The 18,218-nt window shown below is 34.8% G+C and overlaps 1 protein-coding gene and 1 long non-coding RNA gene across 4 annotated transcripts in view; both read left to right on the forward strand.

Annotated features, from left to right (window-relative positions):
- Nucleotides 1-11,317, forward strand: part of LOC115214904 (receptor-type tyrosine-protein phosphatase T) — a 186,700-nt gene extending 175,383 nt beyond the window's left edge. For all 3 annotated transcript variants that reach the window (XM_029783961.2, XM_029783962.2, XM_036505585.1), the window contains 3 exons: nt 1,178-1,329; nt 4,623-4,758; nt 9,604-11,317. In XM_029783961.2, coding sequence (XP_029639821.1) covers nt 1,178-1,329; nt 4,623-4,758; nt 9,604-9,657 — 342 coding nt within the window. In that variant the 3' untranslated portion in view covers nt 9,658-11,317. The remainder of the gene's footprint in view (nt 1-1,177; nt 1,330-4,622; nt 4,759-9,603) is intronic.
- Nucleotides 11,318-13,408: 2,091 nt separating this feature from the next.
- On the forward strand, nt 13,409-14,200 carry LOC118764626. Its single transcript, XR_005000439.1, has 2 exons — nt 13,409-13,713; nt 13,946-14,200. It is a non-coding gene; the product is annotated as an uncharacterized LOC118764626 (long non-coding RNA).
- The last annotated feature ends 4,018 nt before the right edge of the window (nt 14,201-18,218 follow it).

The following is an 18,218-nucleotide window of genomic DNA, read 5'->3' on the forward strand; positions in this document are numbered from 1 at the left end:
AGTCATGAAATTATGTACCAGTCAACTATATCATTCCTATAAATCCCTGGCTTTAATTTATTTAAGAAATTATATATTTTCAATGCCTAAAACAGAGGAGTATAAGAAATGGTAAGGGGCTGGAATGAAATATCAAAGAGCAGTTAATTTCATTCCTTTGTACTCTTCATTCAAAACTTGCCACAGTTGACTTTGTTTAAGGGTTTGTAAAATAAGTACCAAGCAATGTAGTAACAGTAACCAATTTCTCATCCTCTTGAAATTTAAGACATCAAACCAATGTAAGACATTGCTATCTATTATGGAAATTGTAGCTGTGAAACCATTGCCGGTGGCACGTAAGAGAACCATCCAATCGTGGCCATTGCCAGCGCTGCCCCGACTGGCCTCCGTGCCGGTGGCATGTAAAAAGCACCATCCGACCGTGGCCGTTGCCAGCCTTGTCTGGCACGTAAAAAGCACCCACTACACTCATGGAGTGGTTGGCATTAGGAAGGGCATCCAGCTGTAGAAACACTGCCAGATCAGACTGGGCCTGGTGCAGCCTTCAGGCTTCCCAGACCCCAGTTGAACCGTCCAACCCATGCTAGCATAGAAAATGGATGTTAAACGATGATGATGATGATGATCTCACCTATTCTGCTGCCTTTTCTTGATCTCTGATGGTAGTATGTGGAACCACTGGTGATGATTTTAAGAATGACTTTACTGTCCAAAACAAATTTTGTTTCATTTAATTTTATTAAAATTAGGATAGCAGGAATTAGCCATAAAAAAAGGTAGGGGGTTCTGTGACTTTTAGAAAACTGTCATGGGTTCTACAACAAAATAAATATAGGAATCACTGCCTTAACCCAGTGGATCACATTAACACTGCTGAAGGGCACTGTCTTCATGTGGTATACATTAGTTAACTTGTGGAATCCATTTCTTTTCATTCCCCAAGTTAAATATAACTCTTTGTTTTTCAGGCTAGACATCTCACTTTTCTGGGAAGCACCTGTAAAAGTTGCTGGGCCCCTCTTGTGACTAACCTATTAAAATCAACACTTAGTAATGACAATATTTTAAGGATAAACATTGTTAAATTGATATTCATGTACCTTATTCTCTCTATAATGATGTAATGATATTTTTAAGGCATATGAAATGTTTTCCAAAACAATGATATTTTCAGGGCGAAGAACGAGCTATCAAACAGTTTCAATTTAATGCCTGGCCTGGAATGCAGAAACTTCCAAACACTACTGCTTCAATAATTAGGTTATACAATCAAGTTCAAGAATGGCTGTCACAAAATGGAAAGGGACCAATCACTGTACATTGCATGTGAGTTATACTTTATACCGTACATCTCTTGTATATTGTATGTAGTACTTATTGTATGTTTTACTTTCTGCTAATTAGCTGCATATGTAATTCCAAAATTAAAGTAATTACACTTAAATGTACTAATTACAGACTTAGACATTATGTATTTTTTAAATATCTTTTGAAACAATGCACTTGTTACATGCTTAGTTATTTGCTATTTATGAGTAAACATCTAACAAGTGTTATATTATAGTTAGTGTTTAGAAACATAAAAGACTTTCATACTGGTTTGCTGCTTTCCCATTGCCACAGGAATTTTATAGTATCTTGGTATGTATTGTAGTAAGGAAGAGTTACACCAGATGACCAACCTTACTCTCTCATTTTTGACTTACTATTCTTTAGGCAAAAAACGACTAAAGATATGTCCGGGTAGTCATCATACTCTAATATAAGTATCCACAATAATATTGTTGGATATTGTCTTCCCTTTCTCCCCATCAAAACATAATCATTGATTATTGGGTTTGCTCTGCACAGTCTACCGAAAATCTAGTCTTTATATGCATAGAGTGACAAATCTTTAAAGAACTTAAGACTTAGCAGTTACCTTCAACCATTTGTAGCTGGCTTGCCAATATCATTGCCCAAGATATAATGTTGATAAATGCAGACAGTTTGTGAAACCACAGGTGAGAGAGCCAGTGGTTAATGAGCTGTTCTGCAAAATGATTTGGATGGGCCAATCACAGGATGTTAAGGAGATATTGTCTCATCTTGACACATTCCCCCCCCCCATGATCTTTGAAGCACACCAACTCCTGGTAAGATGTTAACAGCAACATATTGATCAGCACAGTTTTGTTGACATGAAGGATTTTGATATGGTCAGCAGGGGATGCCTTATGGAAGCCCATGAAGAAATGTACCAGTGACGTGTACTAGATGATGGAGAGATATCTAATACTTCACACTAACAAAGAGCATCTGCATCCTTGTCCTTACATAGTTATGCACCCTGTGCATCCTGTTAAATGTGGGTTGAGAGCACCTTCCCCAGTGCTGGTGCTACAAAAATGCACCCAGTACTCTCTAATAAGTGGTTGCTGTTAAGAACAGCATCTAGCTGTAGAAACCAAGCTAAAAATATTTTCTGATGTAGGCACAAGGTCTTAAATTTGAGTGGGCAAATAATGAAACTTAAAAGCAAGATATAATCCTTTGACTCATATAGGAGAACAGCAACAACTCTTCCAACCTATGCTAGCATGGAAAGTGGATACCAAACAACAATGATGATGATGACATGCATGTGTGTGTGTGTGTTGTATTCAATACACATAACAGAATTTATTCATTCATTTCTGTATTTTTGAAGTTCTTCAAGGTGATTATTCAGATATAATGGTAGTGGAAAATGAATAAACACCTACATACATCATTGTCCTTATCACCACCACAGCTATCATTATTTTATGCTCTTTTTTTTTATATATATTTGGACAAATTAAATGGATCTTCTCAGTTATGTATTGCATCTCATTGCTTCTTATGGTCTTTTCTTATTCTCTTTGTGGGGTTCACATTCCAGAGATCAGTTTCTATAATTTTTACTCTGCCTTTCTTAGTTTTCTCCTCCTGCAAGTTCCTTCCTTCCTATATCTGTCTATTTATCCATTCATCCACTCAAAATAATATTGGGTACATATTTTGATGGCCTTTAACCTGCAATTGGCTTCTTATATCTTTCCAAATGAAACTTGCTTTTAGTAGAGAATGAATGTTTCATAAATATCAATTGACGTACTGTAATACAAATAAAAGATAAATATTTTAATTTGATTTCACTTCACCTGTTTTGTGTGTGGGAATGATCAGTTGATTTCATAGAAATGTTTAACAGATAGATTTGGAACCTGTTCTGCATCTCAACTTCAAGACTATTCACATAAATATTGCTATTTTGTGGAATCTCAGATCAATAGGAAATCTATCAAGATCACAAGATCTTTATGCCTAAATTATCTGAGATCTCCTACCAATGATGCTGAACAATTAGCAAGGATTGTAAACTTCTTGACTGTAAAACAGAATTTTCATTCATTTGTTTATCCCTGGGTTTTCTGTGCCAGATATCCCTTCCAGATATTGTCTACAGCAACAAAATACAGAAAAACTAAAGCAATTAGTTGAAAAGAAATACTGAGTGAAAAGCTACAGAATGATTTTGACACCTTCAGAACAACAACCAAAGTTCAAATCTCTCCTTTGCTTGATGATCCTGAACACTTATTACGTGGAGACATATTTGCATTAGCCAGTTCTTTCTGCATTGCTGTACAAAAGTTATTCTATAACTTTTGTACAGCTTTCTCTATTCCACTTTCCACTGAGAAAGCTTTTATCAGGAACATTGATGTTAATTGGCCAAAATAATTTGAAACTCTCGAAGTTAGACAAATGTTGAAATGTGTTTTAGTCACTTAGTACACATTTTGTGAACCCTTGCCAAATAATTTACCTATTGGTAGCAAGGCCTCAAGGTTTCTAGATGATTTTTGGTAAATACTTTCTTAAAGAAAACTGTAAGTGCTTCTGTTATGAACATATTTAAGGCTCATTCTTCATTTTGTAATTTGGAATAGAGAAATGAAACTGAATATTAACATGAACAGGCTACTACAAGATATAGAAGACTGCAAATGGGCTGATTTTCTGTTTTGTATTAGTGTAAGAAGAAACAACTAAGTCTGATAGCAAGATCAAATGTCCAAATGGAGTTGAGGTTGTATCTGATGTGATGAAGGTGTATGTTGCTCTGTTGTAGGCATAGTGACAAGATTAAAACAATGCCACCAACATAACTGTGTTTTCTAATGTTAAAAATTTCTTAACTTTATATCATCCAGATCCTTAATCTAAGTAAATTTCCATTTAAATACATTTTTTTCCAGTACTTATGTATCTTTGTATTTTTTTCTTATAATGTTCACCATTCATTATTATCAACGATGATGACAATTGCTGCTGAGCAAAGTGACAGCAGGTATATGTATGTGGGGTGTATAGCACTGCATCTTGCATCTGAATATGACGATTGTTTAATTATATAATGGGATATTATTATTATGTGTGTCTCCTGTTACATAGTGATATAATGTGGAGTGCAAGAAGGCTAGTTTTTTGCTGTTATGTTTGTTTCCCTAACTCAACTCTATAATGAGAATGTACTATTACAGCCATTGACCCTGTATATGTACACAAGCACACTTCCCAATAGCATTACATGTGTGTTGTTTTCTTTTTAGGGATGGGGCACGGCGCAGCGGTCTGTTTTGTGCAATCAGTGCTGTTATAGAGAGAATGAAAGTAGACAGGGAAGTAGATGTCTTCCAGACTGTGAAACAAATTCGTGTAAACAGATATCAATTCATTGAAGATGTTGTAAGTATTTTAATGTTACATTTGATTCCAAACATTTTTGTTTTTATTATGGTCTAGAAGAGTTCCATTGCTACCCCAGAGGTAACTACTTTTCATCCATTTAGGGTCAATGCCTGTATTAATCTATTACACTCTTTCTCAAAACTTTTTAACCCTATGTCTATATAAAAAATCATTCATTCCATTGTAAGACTCCCACCAAAATTTTTGTGCTGACAGTGTTTCAGTCACACATATCCCACCTTTATTATGTACAAGTTATCATGAGATTTAGTATTTATACGTAAGGTCTTCTCTCTAAAGCTTTAATTATGTTAGCGTGATTTAGAACACACATTGCATTGTTAAATCGACATGTAGAGTGATTATATACACAGAACTCACTTGCATAAATTGTTACAATTTTCATAAATTACTGTAAACCCACAATCTCTTCACTACAACTTAAATTTAAAGTATATGCTTCAAGCGAATAAATGCTACATGTACTGTACTGAGTTCAATTCCTGCCAGTATCAGTTTTACATTTTATTTCTCCTAGCTTGAGAAAAGAAATACCAGTCAAATGCTGGCATCACTTCAGTTGATAATACTAATGTTCTGAGTTCAGCTACCACCAGAATTCACTTTTCATCCATTGAGGGGTCGTTAGAATATCTATCAATGAAGTACTGAAGTCAATTCAATTACATACACTACCCTTCTTTATTGTGATAAAAGAAGCAAGGATTAACAAATGATAAAACATGCAGTGTTTAGTTTTTTGCTGTTATCTTTGTTTTCCTAACTTAACTCTATAATGAGAATGTCTACATTCTGAGTTCAAATCCTGCAAGGATTAACTTCGCTTGTCTTCTTTCTAGGAATGATAAAAATAAAAATAGTAATAATGAAATTATTGTATACAGTGCTCAGGTGCACCACAACTTGTCAGAAAGTGTGTATAAAGTACATGCGGTAATGTACAAATGTCTGGAAAGCAAACAATGTATGAGTCAGATACATGCCTGTGTGTGTATGGAGGGGAGAAAATCAGGTGTAGTGTTGGCGAATCTCAGGAAGCATGGAAGTTTTGAAGGATGCAGTGCTCTGACAACTAACAACTGATGCCGGCAGTTTGTTCCATGCTTCAGCAACTCTTAGCGTGGAAAAATGTTTCCTAAAGTCATGGAAGCTGTGCTGTTTTCTGACTTTGTAAATATGTCCATGGGTAGAATTGAATTGGCAACACATCCTTTTCTCCTATGTAAACATGTAACCTTGTGCACATATAGCAAACTATTATCATAGTCTGCACTTCTACACCTACTTCTGAGACTAGTTGTATTGAACTTGTTATTACTATCACAAATTGCGAGAAACATGATATAGACAAATCTGATAATGTCTGTTAATTCGCAACCAAGCTGTTCTTTAATTCTATTTTGGCCTTGGGTAAAGAAAAAAGAAACATTTCTGTTCCCTGATTGTAATACTAAAATATGATGAAAATTGTGTAAGTTAGAGGTGTCATGTATATTTATGTTATTGATAATAAATACCAAAAACCCCAAAATAGATAACAATTAACACTTCTATTTTTCAGTTTTATATTCATGATTTCCAATGCTATAATTTTAGAAGTCGAAGTGTAGTATCCATAACTTTTTCAGGTTTTCCAATGCTGGTAATATTGATGTGGCCAGTTTCCAGCCTGAACATCTGCAGATCAATGTCTACAAACTAAAAATAGGTGGGGAGTTTCTGGCCCCAATACTTGCAACAGAATTAACTCTGTTAAAGGCAACCAACAACTGTTGGTGATGGTTAGGCCTACTGTCCATGGCTAACATGGTGGTGCATTGGAGCAATTGTTTTTACTTTTGGATGATGATGCTTTCCACTTTCCTGTCCCTAGCAACCCAGCTGTGGAAGCTGGGAGTAATGAGGTCAGTTATGTGCCCTTGGGAAATGAGACACAAAGACTGCAGTGGTAACATTTGAAATTATGACTATATATGGTATCAGTAGTTAAATACCTCTCAACTTTACAACCTTTGAGCACCCTACCATCTGTTCTCTCTCTCTCTCTCTGTATGAATATATATATATATATATATAGGAGGTGGTGAACTCATACATCGCGTCCGTCATCTACTACCGCCTGACCATCGTGCCTTGTCCCGACCCTACCATCACCAAACTAGAACGCATTCTCTTTTGCTTCTTGTGGAAAGGATGCATCCCGGTGGTCAAGCGATCCATTTGCTGTCAACACCCGTTAAAAGGAGGACTGGGCATGCCGTAGTTGATGATGCACAGACATGTGCTGAGACTGCGACATCTCAAGCTCTACGTAGACAACGGTGAACAGGTGTGGTCGCAGTTTGTGAGGCACGCTTTCCCACAACTTGTCTCCATGACCGAACTGCAGTCGTGGATCAAAAAGAGGCCGAGGAAGGGCGAATGGCACCGTGAGTGTCGCGTTGCTCTCAAGCAACTATACCGTCCCGGGTTGACATGAGTGACTTCAACACAACCAAAGCATTCTATAGGGGATTAGTGGAGGGGAGGTACGACAACGAGCTCGGGGCGAACCTGGACGTCGACGAGGAATACCTGACCCTCCTATTCAGGACAACTTTCGGGCCAGGGCCCATGGACAACTTCCAGAGATCCTTGGCCTGGCAGTGCTATCAGGAAGTGCTACCCATTTGGGATAAGCTCTACCCGTTCGGGATAAGCTCTACAGACATGGGTCGAGAAACACGGGGCTGACCTGCCCAAGAGGCGGTCAGAGCGACAAAACTATTCTGCACGCACTCGTGCAGTATCAACAATTTCTGACCTGTGGGCTTATGTCGAATGACTGCTGACCCGTGTGAGATGAGTCAGTTTATCAGCTGAGTCTATCGTCAATATTGTCATGCCTCCTATCTTCAAACGGGAAGGAAGAGCTATTTTCATCATCCTTGTGGCTATAGCGAAAGAATGTATCTGGTGGACGCGTCTGAAAGGATTGGAGACAAACACTTACCTCTCTGGTCAATCTCTCATCAACTTCTTCAAGTATCACTTGAAAAGGAAAGTGAGAGTAGAGAGGCAAGTTTTGTCTAGCAAATGTTTCAAAAAAAGATGGGTGAATGTAGCAAGGATGGCACGTATGAATGATGAAGCCACTTTGAACATAATCCTATGAACCTGGAAAATCTAAAACAGAGGGTTACCTACTTGCAAACAAATGTGGTAACATGTAACATTATTGACCGAGGTTACCGTGGTCATTTCCGTAGTCTTTTCTTTCCATGGATAAACCTTATCTGCTTCCCCCTTTACACTTTACATCATGACACTGTGATAAACGATCCCTATTGATCGTTTCTTTGTTTTTTGTTTTCTTCTTTCCCTTTTACGATCCCTTTTGATCGAAAACCTACCCCACTTTTTTTTCTCTCCCCAAAAAAGAAAAGCTCTATTTTGTAATCTGTCCCGTCTGTGTGCAGCCCTGTGTAGCTAATAAAGAAACATATATATATATATATATATATATATATATATATATATCCCTCATAGCTCTCTCTTCTTTCCACATGGGTAAACCATGTATTCACTGCTTCAGCTTGACACCTACTCATGTCCCTCTGTCTTACTTTCGTATCCTTCAATATGATATATACATACCCCACTCAGTCGAGGGGTCTTGTGGGTACTTGGTGACCTCACCAGTGCTGGTGTCATGAAAAAAGAAAAACACTCTGTACACTCTCTGAAGTGGTTAGTGTTAGGAAAGGTATCTAACTACAGAAGCCATATCAAAGCAGACATTGGAGCTTGATACAACCCTTTGGTTTATATACGCATATTAAATCGTCCAACCCATGTCAGCATCGAAAAAGGAACATTAAATGATGATAATGTTGCTCTAATACATAATTATGAAGATTTAATGACTAACATCATCTCATTCTGAAGCTGAAAAATTGTTTTGTGACTAAAGATTTACATGGAAGCACTTTCGTTACTTAGTACAGTACTATTTTCTTGACATGTGGTCTGTGTATTTTTAAAGTAGTGCAAGTGGTGCTGCATTGAACAAAATGTCTTGCAGTCGTGTCCCTTTTCATTCACAGTTCAAAATGTATATCGATCAAATTGATCTTGAATCTTTCTAAGGGTTCATACAATGAAGTACTAATTGAATTCTTGGTTACGCATAATCCGTGTGTAAATACATGGTTGATATAATGTTACTGATTACCTGTACTAGCATGAATTGAAGTGGAAATATATATATAAACAAAAAAGGTTAGGTGTTGTGCCATAAGATAGTTGTGAGTAATATTACGCGAGAGTCTGCATTAGAGATTCCTGGCCAAGACAGTCTTTACTTTATTTCATAACACACTAACATGCATACTCTTTCTGACTTTTTTAAAAATACATATGTTTAAAAACTTTAGTTCCTAATGTCACTGACAAAGACTTATTCCAGTATACTTATTATTTTTGACATGGATCATCATTAGTGTAGCCTGCCAATTCTATTAAACTGACCATACTAATGTATCGTGTATGTGACCTCGTGTGTACCGTTGGCGATTTTTTTTTCCTCTGTCTTCCCTTCTCTGGATCTTTCCTTCTCCTATGTTTCCGACGAAGAGCTCCGCTCGAAACGTTAAACCCTCCTTCTTTCCTGAGCGTCCAATAATACTATATTTGTTCCACGTCCTCATGTTGTTGTGTTTTTTTGTGCTTTCTTGTTTGGATTAACTATCGTGTAATATATATATATATATATAAATTCTTTCATTATTGTTTATAGAATTCATCTAATTTTCTTTTTATCTTTTTTTTTCTTCCCTAAAGGAGCAGTATGATTTTTGTTACAAAGTTATACAACAGTATTTAAACAGTCAATGAAAGTGAGAAGCTGGTATGAATTATCTATGGTTATACACAAATTCTTGTTATGAAGGTATCACTGCCGAACGATGATTTACAAAAACAAATGATCCATTATTTCTTTAGTGCCGTACTTTTGGAGAATATATTCCCAGAATCAGGGAAAGTATTCATTCAATATGCAAAAATAAAGCGAAAAAGCAAGCTGTTCATTGGACCATCGTTCTATCCCTCTGTCCTTGTCAATTAATTTTATGAAACAACTGAGCTACAGGCCAATCCAAACAAGTTATAAATCTCATTTCAGTGCCAGTCTTAGGTCACACTGTGACCTTTGCTGCCTGCCTATCTGTCTTTCTATACCTACCTACTTGCCTATCTACCCATCTATCAGTCTGTTTATCTATCTGACTGTGTCTGTATATCTCTCTACATACTTACCTACCTATTCATATATTTATCTATTTGTCTACACTCTCCGGTATCCAGGTTGGTTCTTTGCTCTTAATCTCTTCATTAATATGCAATCTGCTAATCTAATGTAGATAAGCATGTAAGAAAAAAAAAAATCAAATCTGTGGTAGGGACAATTTTTTTTTTTGTCCTTCTGCTCCACCGTACCCCTTTAATTTTTCATCCTTGGAAATTCCTGACTTTTATTATACTGATATGACTATTTTTCATTTAAAAAAAAAGATGCATTTTCAAACACGTTATCTGTAAATTTTTTGCTTTGCTTTTATTTCATTTTTATTTTATTTCAAATTGTTGTGCCCAACAGACTTTGTCCTGCTGATCCAATTTGCCCCACTTCCTCTTCCCTTGTTCATCAAATATGAATTTTTTGTCAGAAGTCTTTCGTTAGTTAAATTTATTATTATAAGGGTGGTGAATTGGCAGAATGGTTTGTGCTGGAGTAAAATGCCTTGTGTTATTTGTTCTGGCTCTCTTACATTCTGAGTTCATATCCTGCCAAGGTCAGCTTTGCCTTTTATCCCTCCAGGCTCAATAGAATAAACTATCAGTCAAATATTGCAGTTGGTTTAATTGACTCAGCCTCTCCCAAATCTAGGGCCTTGTGCCTATATTAGAAATGGTTATATATTGCATAGTGGATTGGAAAAATAGTTAGAGCAGCAGAAAAATGTCCTGCAGTATTTGTGCTAGCTCTTTCCATTCTGAGTTCAGTTCCTGCCCAGGTCAACTTTACCGTTCATCTTTTTGGAGTTGATAAAATAAAGTACCAGTGAAATACTGGGGTCGATGGTTTCGACTAACCCCTTCCCTTCACAATTGCTGGCCTTGTGCCTAAATTAGAAACTAATATTGTTATATTTTATTTCGTTAAATTTTTTATTTATAATTTTTCTTTTACTTCAGACATTTTATTCACTTAACCCCTGCCCCTTGTTTACACTTAGTGTAAAAAAAAAAAAAAAAACAGAGAGAAAGGCAAAAAAGAAAAAAAAAACCTTTCTCATCATTTCATTATGCTTACCCTACTAGCCCTGTTCCCCACCCCCCTGTATCTGAAACCCACTACAATATTGAACTGCTGGAAATGGTAAAAAAATATTCTTCTTGATAACCAACTGATATGAAAGAAAATGATAAATATATAAATAAAGGAAAGAAGAAAGAAAGCAAACTGTTCCCTTTCATATGAAAAGCAAAAAAATAATAATTATAAAAAAAAAAAAGCGAAAGAGGAAAGTTTCAACAGAAAACATACTTCAAAATGAGGAAAGACGCTAAATAAAAAATGTTTTTACAAGTTGTTATGGTTGAAGTCTTCCCTGAACAAGCCTCATCTTAAACATGCTTCATTCTCTCTCTCTGCTTTCCTCATAGATCTATATATATACACATTGTATTCTTTTATTGGTTTCAGTCACTGGACTGTGGCCATGCTGGGGCACAACCATGAAGAGTTTTATTGATCTGAATTACTTCAGTCTGATCTCTATTTCATCAAAATCTATTTGTCAAGCTGCTAAGTAATGGGACTTGAAGGGAAACAATATAAACAACGTGTGTATGCATATATTATATAAATGTATTCACACACACACACATACATACATACACACACACACACACACACACACACACATATACATACACACACACATACATTCATACATACAGTTTCCACTCATCAGGCTATGTAACCTTCATGCTCCAGGTTGCATGCTAAATTTTCAAGACATATTTTGGGTGAAAAATAGCACCATTATTTTCTGGCCTGTATATATGTATGATTCCTCACCAGTGAGGATGCAATTTACTTTCCAAAATAAGTTTTAAAAATTTACCAGGTATCCTGGAAGATAAACCAATTTCAGTCCAGAGGAAGCTTATACTAAATTTATCATGTCTCTGCACTGTAAGGAATAATAAACATATGGTGATGAATAAGCTAAAGTTCCATAAAAACAAGGGGAAGGATTAACACAACTTATAAAAGGACATGTACAATATGATATATATTTAATACAAGATATATGTCACTGAGCCACTAACAAAAGTATGTGAAGGTGTTGAGATTTTGTTTTTATGTATGCCTTTTTTCCCCCTGAAATTGGGGTGCTGGGAAATACAGTGTGTGTGTGTGTGTGTGTATATATATATATATATATATATTAATTATAAAATATTGTTTACAAATGAAAAAGTACTCATTAAGAGGTGTCACATTTCTATATTAGTTGTTGCTTCACTCTATTGCTATTCATATTTACACATAATGGATGGTACAATGTGAACATTGCTTGATTAAATACACATGTAGTACCACATGTATAGGAGTAGCAACAGATGAATTATCAATTGATTTGTAATGAGCATATATATGTCTCTCTCTATACATACACTATAAATAAACATATATATATATATATATCTCAATACATACATATACACACAGATTATATATATATATATATATTTGTTGTTTATACACGTGTATATAAATAAGTGGGGTCAGCTGGAAAAGGAATAATTTGATTGTCACCAAAGGAGAAAACGGGTAAAGGAAGGTGCAAATATTTTTGAAAAAGCTTGCATTTCCCATGCAGATTTGAAGTGAACTGCATGAAAACGCACAATTTGTGAAGTGGATAGGTTAAACTTGGTCTGCGATATATGTAGGTGTATATGTCTTTCCAATGCTGGGCTCACAAGTTACCAACAAAGTCATCAGGTCAGACAAAAATGTTAACTGAAATGTATTCATGATAAAAATTGTGTAACGTGTACGTGCAGGAAGCTTTGCAAATCTAGTGGTGACTTACATATAGAAATTCATTTCTGCACACTAGTGCACATAGCTTTGACCTTTGTAAGATCTACTAAAATACAGGTAAGAGCCTAGGGGTGTTTAGAGAGTCATTGTTGAAAACATGATTCTTTTAATGATCATTAATGGTATTCCTCAGACATTCATGAACAGCCAGCATTTATAAATGTGTGTGTGTGTGTATATAAGATTGTAGTGAGGTGATTCTGTAAGAAACAGAGAAAGCAACAATAGCAGTAAGGTACTTGAGAAATAAATGAACATGTATTAAGTGACTCTTACATGGACTAGGACTATTGCATCCACAAGTAATTAATTCATTAGAGAATTTATTTGTTAAATTCCCCAAGAATTCAGCAATACCAGTAGTACATATATATATATTCCATACTATATAGTCATGTAAGAATTTTATGTTTGCATATCACCATTTGAAATGGATGTTAAATGGTGGTCATGATGATGATATATAAAATGTATTGTTTTTAATGTGCACAGCATATGACCAATGAATTATAACTTCCATATGTTCTATTGCACTCCAACACAGATTCCTGGAAAGAAAAATTTATGTTATTCTACTTATAATGCTTCCGAACAAGTGGTTTGCATGTAAAAATTGATTTTAAATAATCATTATGTAATTATCACTGAAACCTGTGCAAAGATGTTATAAGTCATTCATTCCATACTATATAGTCATGTAAGAATTTTATGTTTGCATATCACCATTTGAAATGGATGTTAAATGGTGGTGATGATGGTGATATATATATGTATGCGAGCTGGCAGAAACATTAGCACGCCGGACGAAATGCTTAGCGGTATTTCATCTGCTGCTACGTTCTGAGTTCAAATTCTACCGAGGTCGACTTTGCCTTTCATCCTTTCGGGGTCGATTAAATAAGTACCAGTTACGCACTGGGGTCGATATAATCGACTTAATTCGTTTGTCTGTCCTTGTTTGTCCTCACTGTGTTTAGCCCCTTGTGGGTTGTAAAGAAATAGGTATGTGTGTATATGTATATATGTGTGTATATATATATATATAAAGATACATGTGCTCCCAGTGATACATTCTGATTTATCTCTCATGAAATATATAATCACAGAGGACTCCATGAATAATTAATGATTAATGCTCAGCTGAAATGTCTAGAACTCTGTCAGTAGCTTACATGATTTATGTAACACAATTCAGCAAGTCAAAAATCTCACAAGAAAAGCATTTGTGAAAGTTTCCTATATATATATATGTTTTTTTTTTTAATCTATTTTTGATGCTGGTTTGAGCTGGATAGGCCCCAGTGAGTTCTTATTTGGAGTTACTGCCTTCATAGATGGGTGAGAGGAATACACCTCTACTTTGTTTACATGTTCTACTACTGACCTGTATATATGCATATGCATACATATATGTGTGTGTGTGTGTGTGTGTAATATATATAATGATAGAAAAAGGACATGAGCATTGATTTAGTACACAGAGGACCCATGTGTGCACACAACAGTAAGAATTTAACCCACCCAATTGTTATTTGAACCAAATCCTGAATGGTTTAATTGTTGTGTATTGAATGCATCCAATCGTGTGAGTATATATATATATATATATATATATATATATATACATACATACATACATACACACATATATAGATACATACTCATTTTACTTACACATGCACACACACACACAGTACCAATCATATGACTGAATGTGGAAAACTGCCATAAAAAGATATTTATTTTATGGTTTTAAGAGGGAGTTTATTGTAACATATTTACTTTTATTGTGTTACTTCAGAATAACAAAAGCAAGCAAGATATAGTGAGCATATTCATTTACAAAATAAACATATGTATATTTCAGGGATATGGCATCATAGATGTAAGTGAAAACTGAAATAGTTTATTTATTGATAGAATAATTACCATTCTGTGAATTCTCTCATTATTAGTTTTCGTAATTTCTTTTAATACAAATGTAGACAAATCAAATAACTGAAAGTCCTATGTTGGCATTATGAAGTGAAAAAACGAAGGCGAAACGAGATAAGCAAATGAATCAAAATTCAACTTGTTAATCGGTTGGTGTGTTAGCTTTGAATTGAAACAAGAGGGAACATATTTAATAATGAGAGAAATTAAGGAATGTAGTATTTGATAAATTAGCTATTTGTTTTCATTTTTGTCTTAAATATCATATCCCTACAATATAAATTTATTGTAATTATTTTGTAAGTAAATATGCTTTTGTTATTTTGACATAGTATAAAAAAAAGGAAATGTTATAATTCTGATGTAATCTTGGTTTTAAAACTGTAAATAAATCTTTTCCAGATGATTTTCACCCCTAAAATAGTTATACTGACAAAATAAATAAATGTTATGTTTCTCAAATTCCATTTTAAATTTATACTTTCCCTCTATTCTTACATAACATAATAAAAGTAAATATGTTATATGTTTCTTGAATAAACTCTCCTCTCAAAACTTTGAACATATATGTTTTAAAACTCTAAAAGTTTGAAATATTTTTAAAATTGGTGTTCTGAGTATTTTGTCTTTCAAGCTTTGAGTATTCTGATTATTAGATCATTCGACTCTAGTTGTATACACACACATCTCAGAAGCTAAAATTTTTGAATCAATACTCCCAGCTTCACATTGCCAAATATTTAAACAATTAACAAAGGGAAATGGTATAATATATTAGCAAGCATCAGAATGTAAATAGTCATCAGTATTTGACTGGTTGTCAAAGAACCATTAAAAAATGCATCACACAGTCATCTATTCAGTTGTTACTTTCAGAACATATGATATATTTGTCTATTTACATGAAAAAAAAAATGTTCATTTCTTCAGTATTATGTAAGGTACAAATTCAAGGTAGCACCTGTTGTTTATGTAGCCTTTTTTTCTTTTTTTTGCATGTAACTATCACTCAGGGTATATAGTAAATCCATTTTGTGAAACACTACTTTTACCAGTCGGTATTTGTAAATTTCTAAATAGATATTGCTGGAAGCATCTGCAAAAATTCACCAATTCTAACTTTTCATTCAAAATTGCAAAAAGGCTTTAATAAGGTATTATATTTCTTTGAGAGACAAAGGTTACATCTAGAGCCATTAATAGTGCATGGCATGATGCATGTTCTATGTTGGATCGATTGATTTTACGATTGTTAATATAAGGGATTCTAATCCTTTATAGTGTAGTGAACTGACAGAGTTGCCAGAATGTTGGGAAAAATGCCTTGCAGTATTTCTTCTAGCTCTTTGCATTCTAAGTTCAAAATTGCTGCAGTCAACTTTACCTTTCATCCCCGCTCTAATTGGGTTGACAAAATAAACAATATCATTCAAGTACTGATGTCAGTGATATTGATGAAATCTCTTCCCTCTAAATTGCTGGCCTTGTGCCAAAATTAGAAATAATATTATCATCCTTTATACTCCAAATATGTTTGTGTGTTGGGAGTTTTTATGTATTTCTGAATGTGTACACATGTTGCAAGATTTTTTTTTTTTAAGTAAACCCTACGTAGCTTTTTGTTTCACTCTTATTTGCAAAGAGCTTGTTACTCCAGTTTTTATAGTATATATATGCATATGTATAGATATAAACATGTTTGTGTATGTGCAAGTTTTATTATTTATACATTTTTTTAGTTTTAGATTTAAGTTCTTCACAGTATTCCAACTGGTCACTAATAAAGTGACAAGACAGTTCCAAGGACCTGTGATTTTGGTTGTGTGGGGGCATGTTTGTACTCTTATTATGTTGTACATATCTCCTTAGTACAAAAATATAATTACTCTTTATGTATGTATTCATTTCAGGAAACCCAAATGTAGAATTTTTGGGATGCTTTACAGATCTTCATTGTAGCACTAATCAACTGAATTTGTTGTTACATAGTACAGTAATCCTATGATAATAGGTACAAATGAGAATCTGTAGCCTGGATATAAAAACTAAGTTTCATACTAGTTCACCCTAGCATCCACATCTGCTAGGCAGCTGACCTCTACTTCAGTGCACCATTTTCATTCCCTGCTCCATAGAACAATATCAAATCTATTGTATTTGCTCCAGAACACTGTTTTTATCAGAATGTTCCACTGGTATTCCTTATTGTTAAAGGCGTGGATAGATTCTTGTGTGCTTCTTGTAAGACTATCAGGACAATCCTTCCTGCAGATGGCATGGTAAATAGTTTTTGCAACAATGTCATAGAAAGGTATCTTGTAGATAACTTTAGCCTGCTGATGTAGGTAATACGTTCCTCACTGAAATGGTACATTTGACATTTTCTATTACAGCATAGAAATTTATAAGCATTATCTCTCTTGTTGATCAGATATTTAGTGGATAGTCCCTTTTTACAGATAGTGATGGCATATCCTTTGAGGTGAGTATCTATTCAGAAGTGCCTCACCTGATGTTTTTCCTGCTGAGCACGTATTATGTGCACATTTTTTTCTGTTTTTGTTTGAGTGGCACAGTGTGACATTAAAGACCATTTAGACTCCCCCTTATGCTTCTGCCTCCATCTAACATAAATCTTATCACTGTTAATGTTACATTTGATGGTTAATATTTTCCTCATGAAGCTTCAGATTTCTTTGAGTATCTGGTCTAGTATCCCCAATGTTAGTACTAACATTAGTATATGATATTGCAAATGCATTATTGGAGATGATCGTTCATGCCTTTTGAATCTGCTGATATATTATTTATAACTCAAGATTTTCTCACAATACCAATGCATGCAACATTCTCATCAATTTCAAGATAGTTGTAGCATTCATCATGGAGGTAAGAGAAATAGCCAGGCCATTAGTATCCTTATTCCTTGTCTGGTCAACAATCTTCTTTTGGTTGATTACCAAAAATGAACACTAATCTTCACCAAACTCCATTCTTATGTTCCATGAAAATGTCATGACCAGTTCTGTCCTTTGGTGTCATCAATATTACTTGAATATAACTTCAGGCCATTAACAAAAACAAATAAGAATGTGAGTGACATTAATTTTTCTCTCAGTACCTTAGACATCATAGTCTTGCCACTTTCTCAGTAGCACTGACAAGATGAAAAGTTGTCACTCTGGAATATAATAGATGCTACAGTTCAGTGATAGCTGTGTGTACCATGTTGTAGTCTGTCTTTTTACGGCATTGACTGTAAAAGGCAGCGAGCTGGCAGAATCATTAGCACGTCGGGCGAAATGCTTAGTGGTATTTTGTCTGCCGCTACGTTCTGAGT

Source organism: Octopus sinensis, linkage group LG8 (assembly GCF_006345805.1).
Source record: "Octopus sinensis linkage group LG8, ASM634580v1, whole genome shotgun sequence".
NCBI lineage: Eukaryota > Metazoa > Mollusca > Cephalopoda > Octopoda > Octopodidae > Octopus > Octopus sinensis.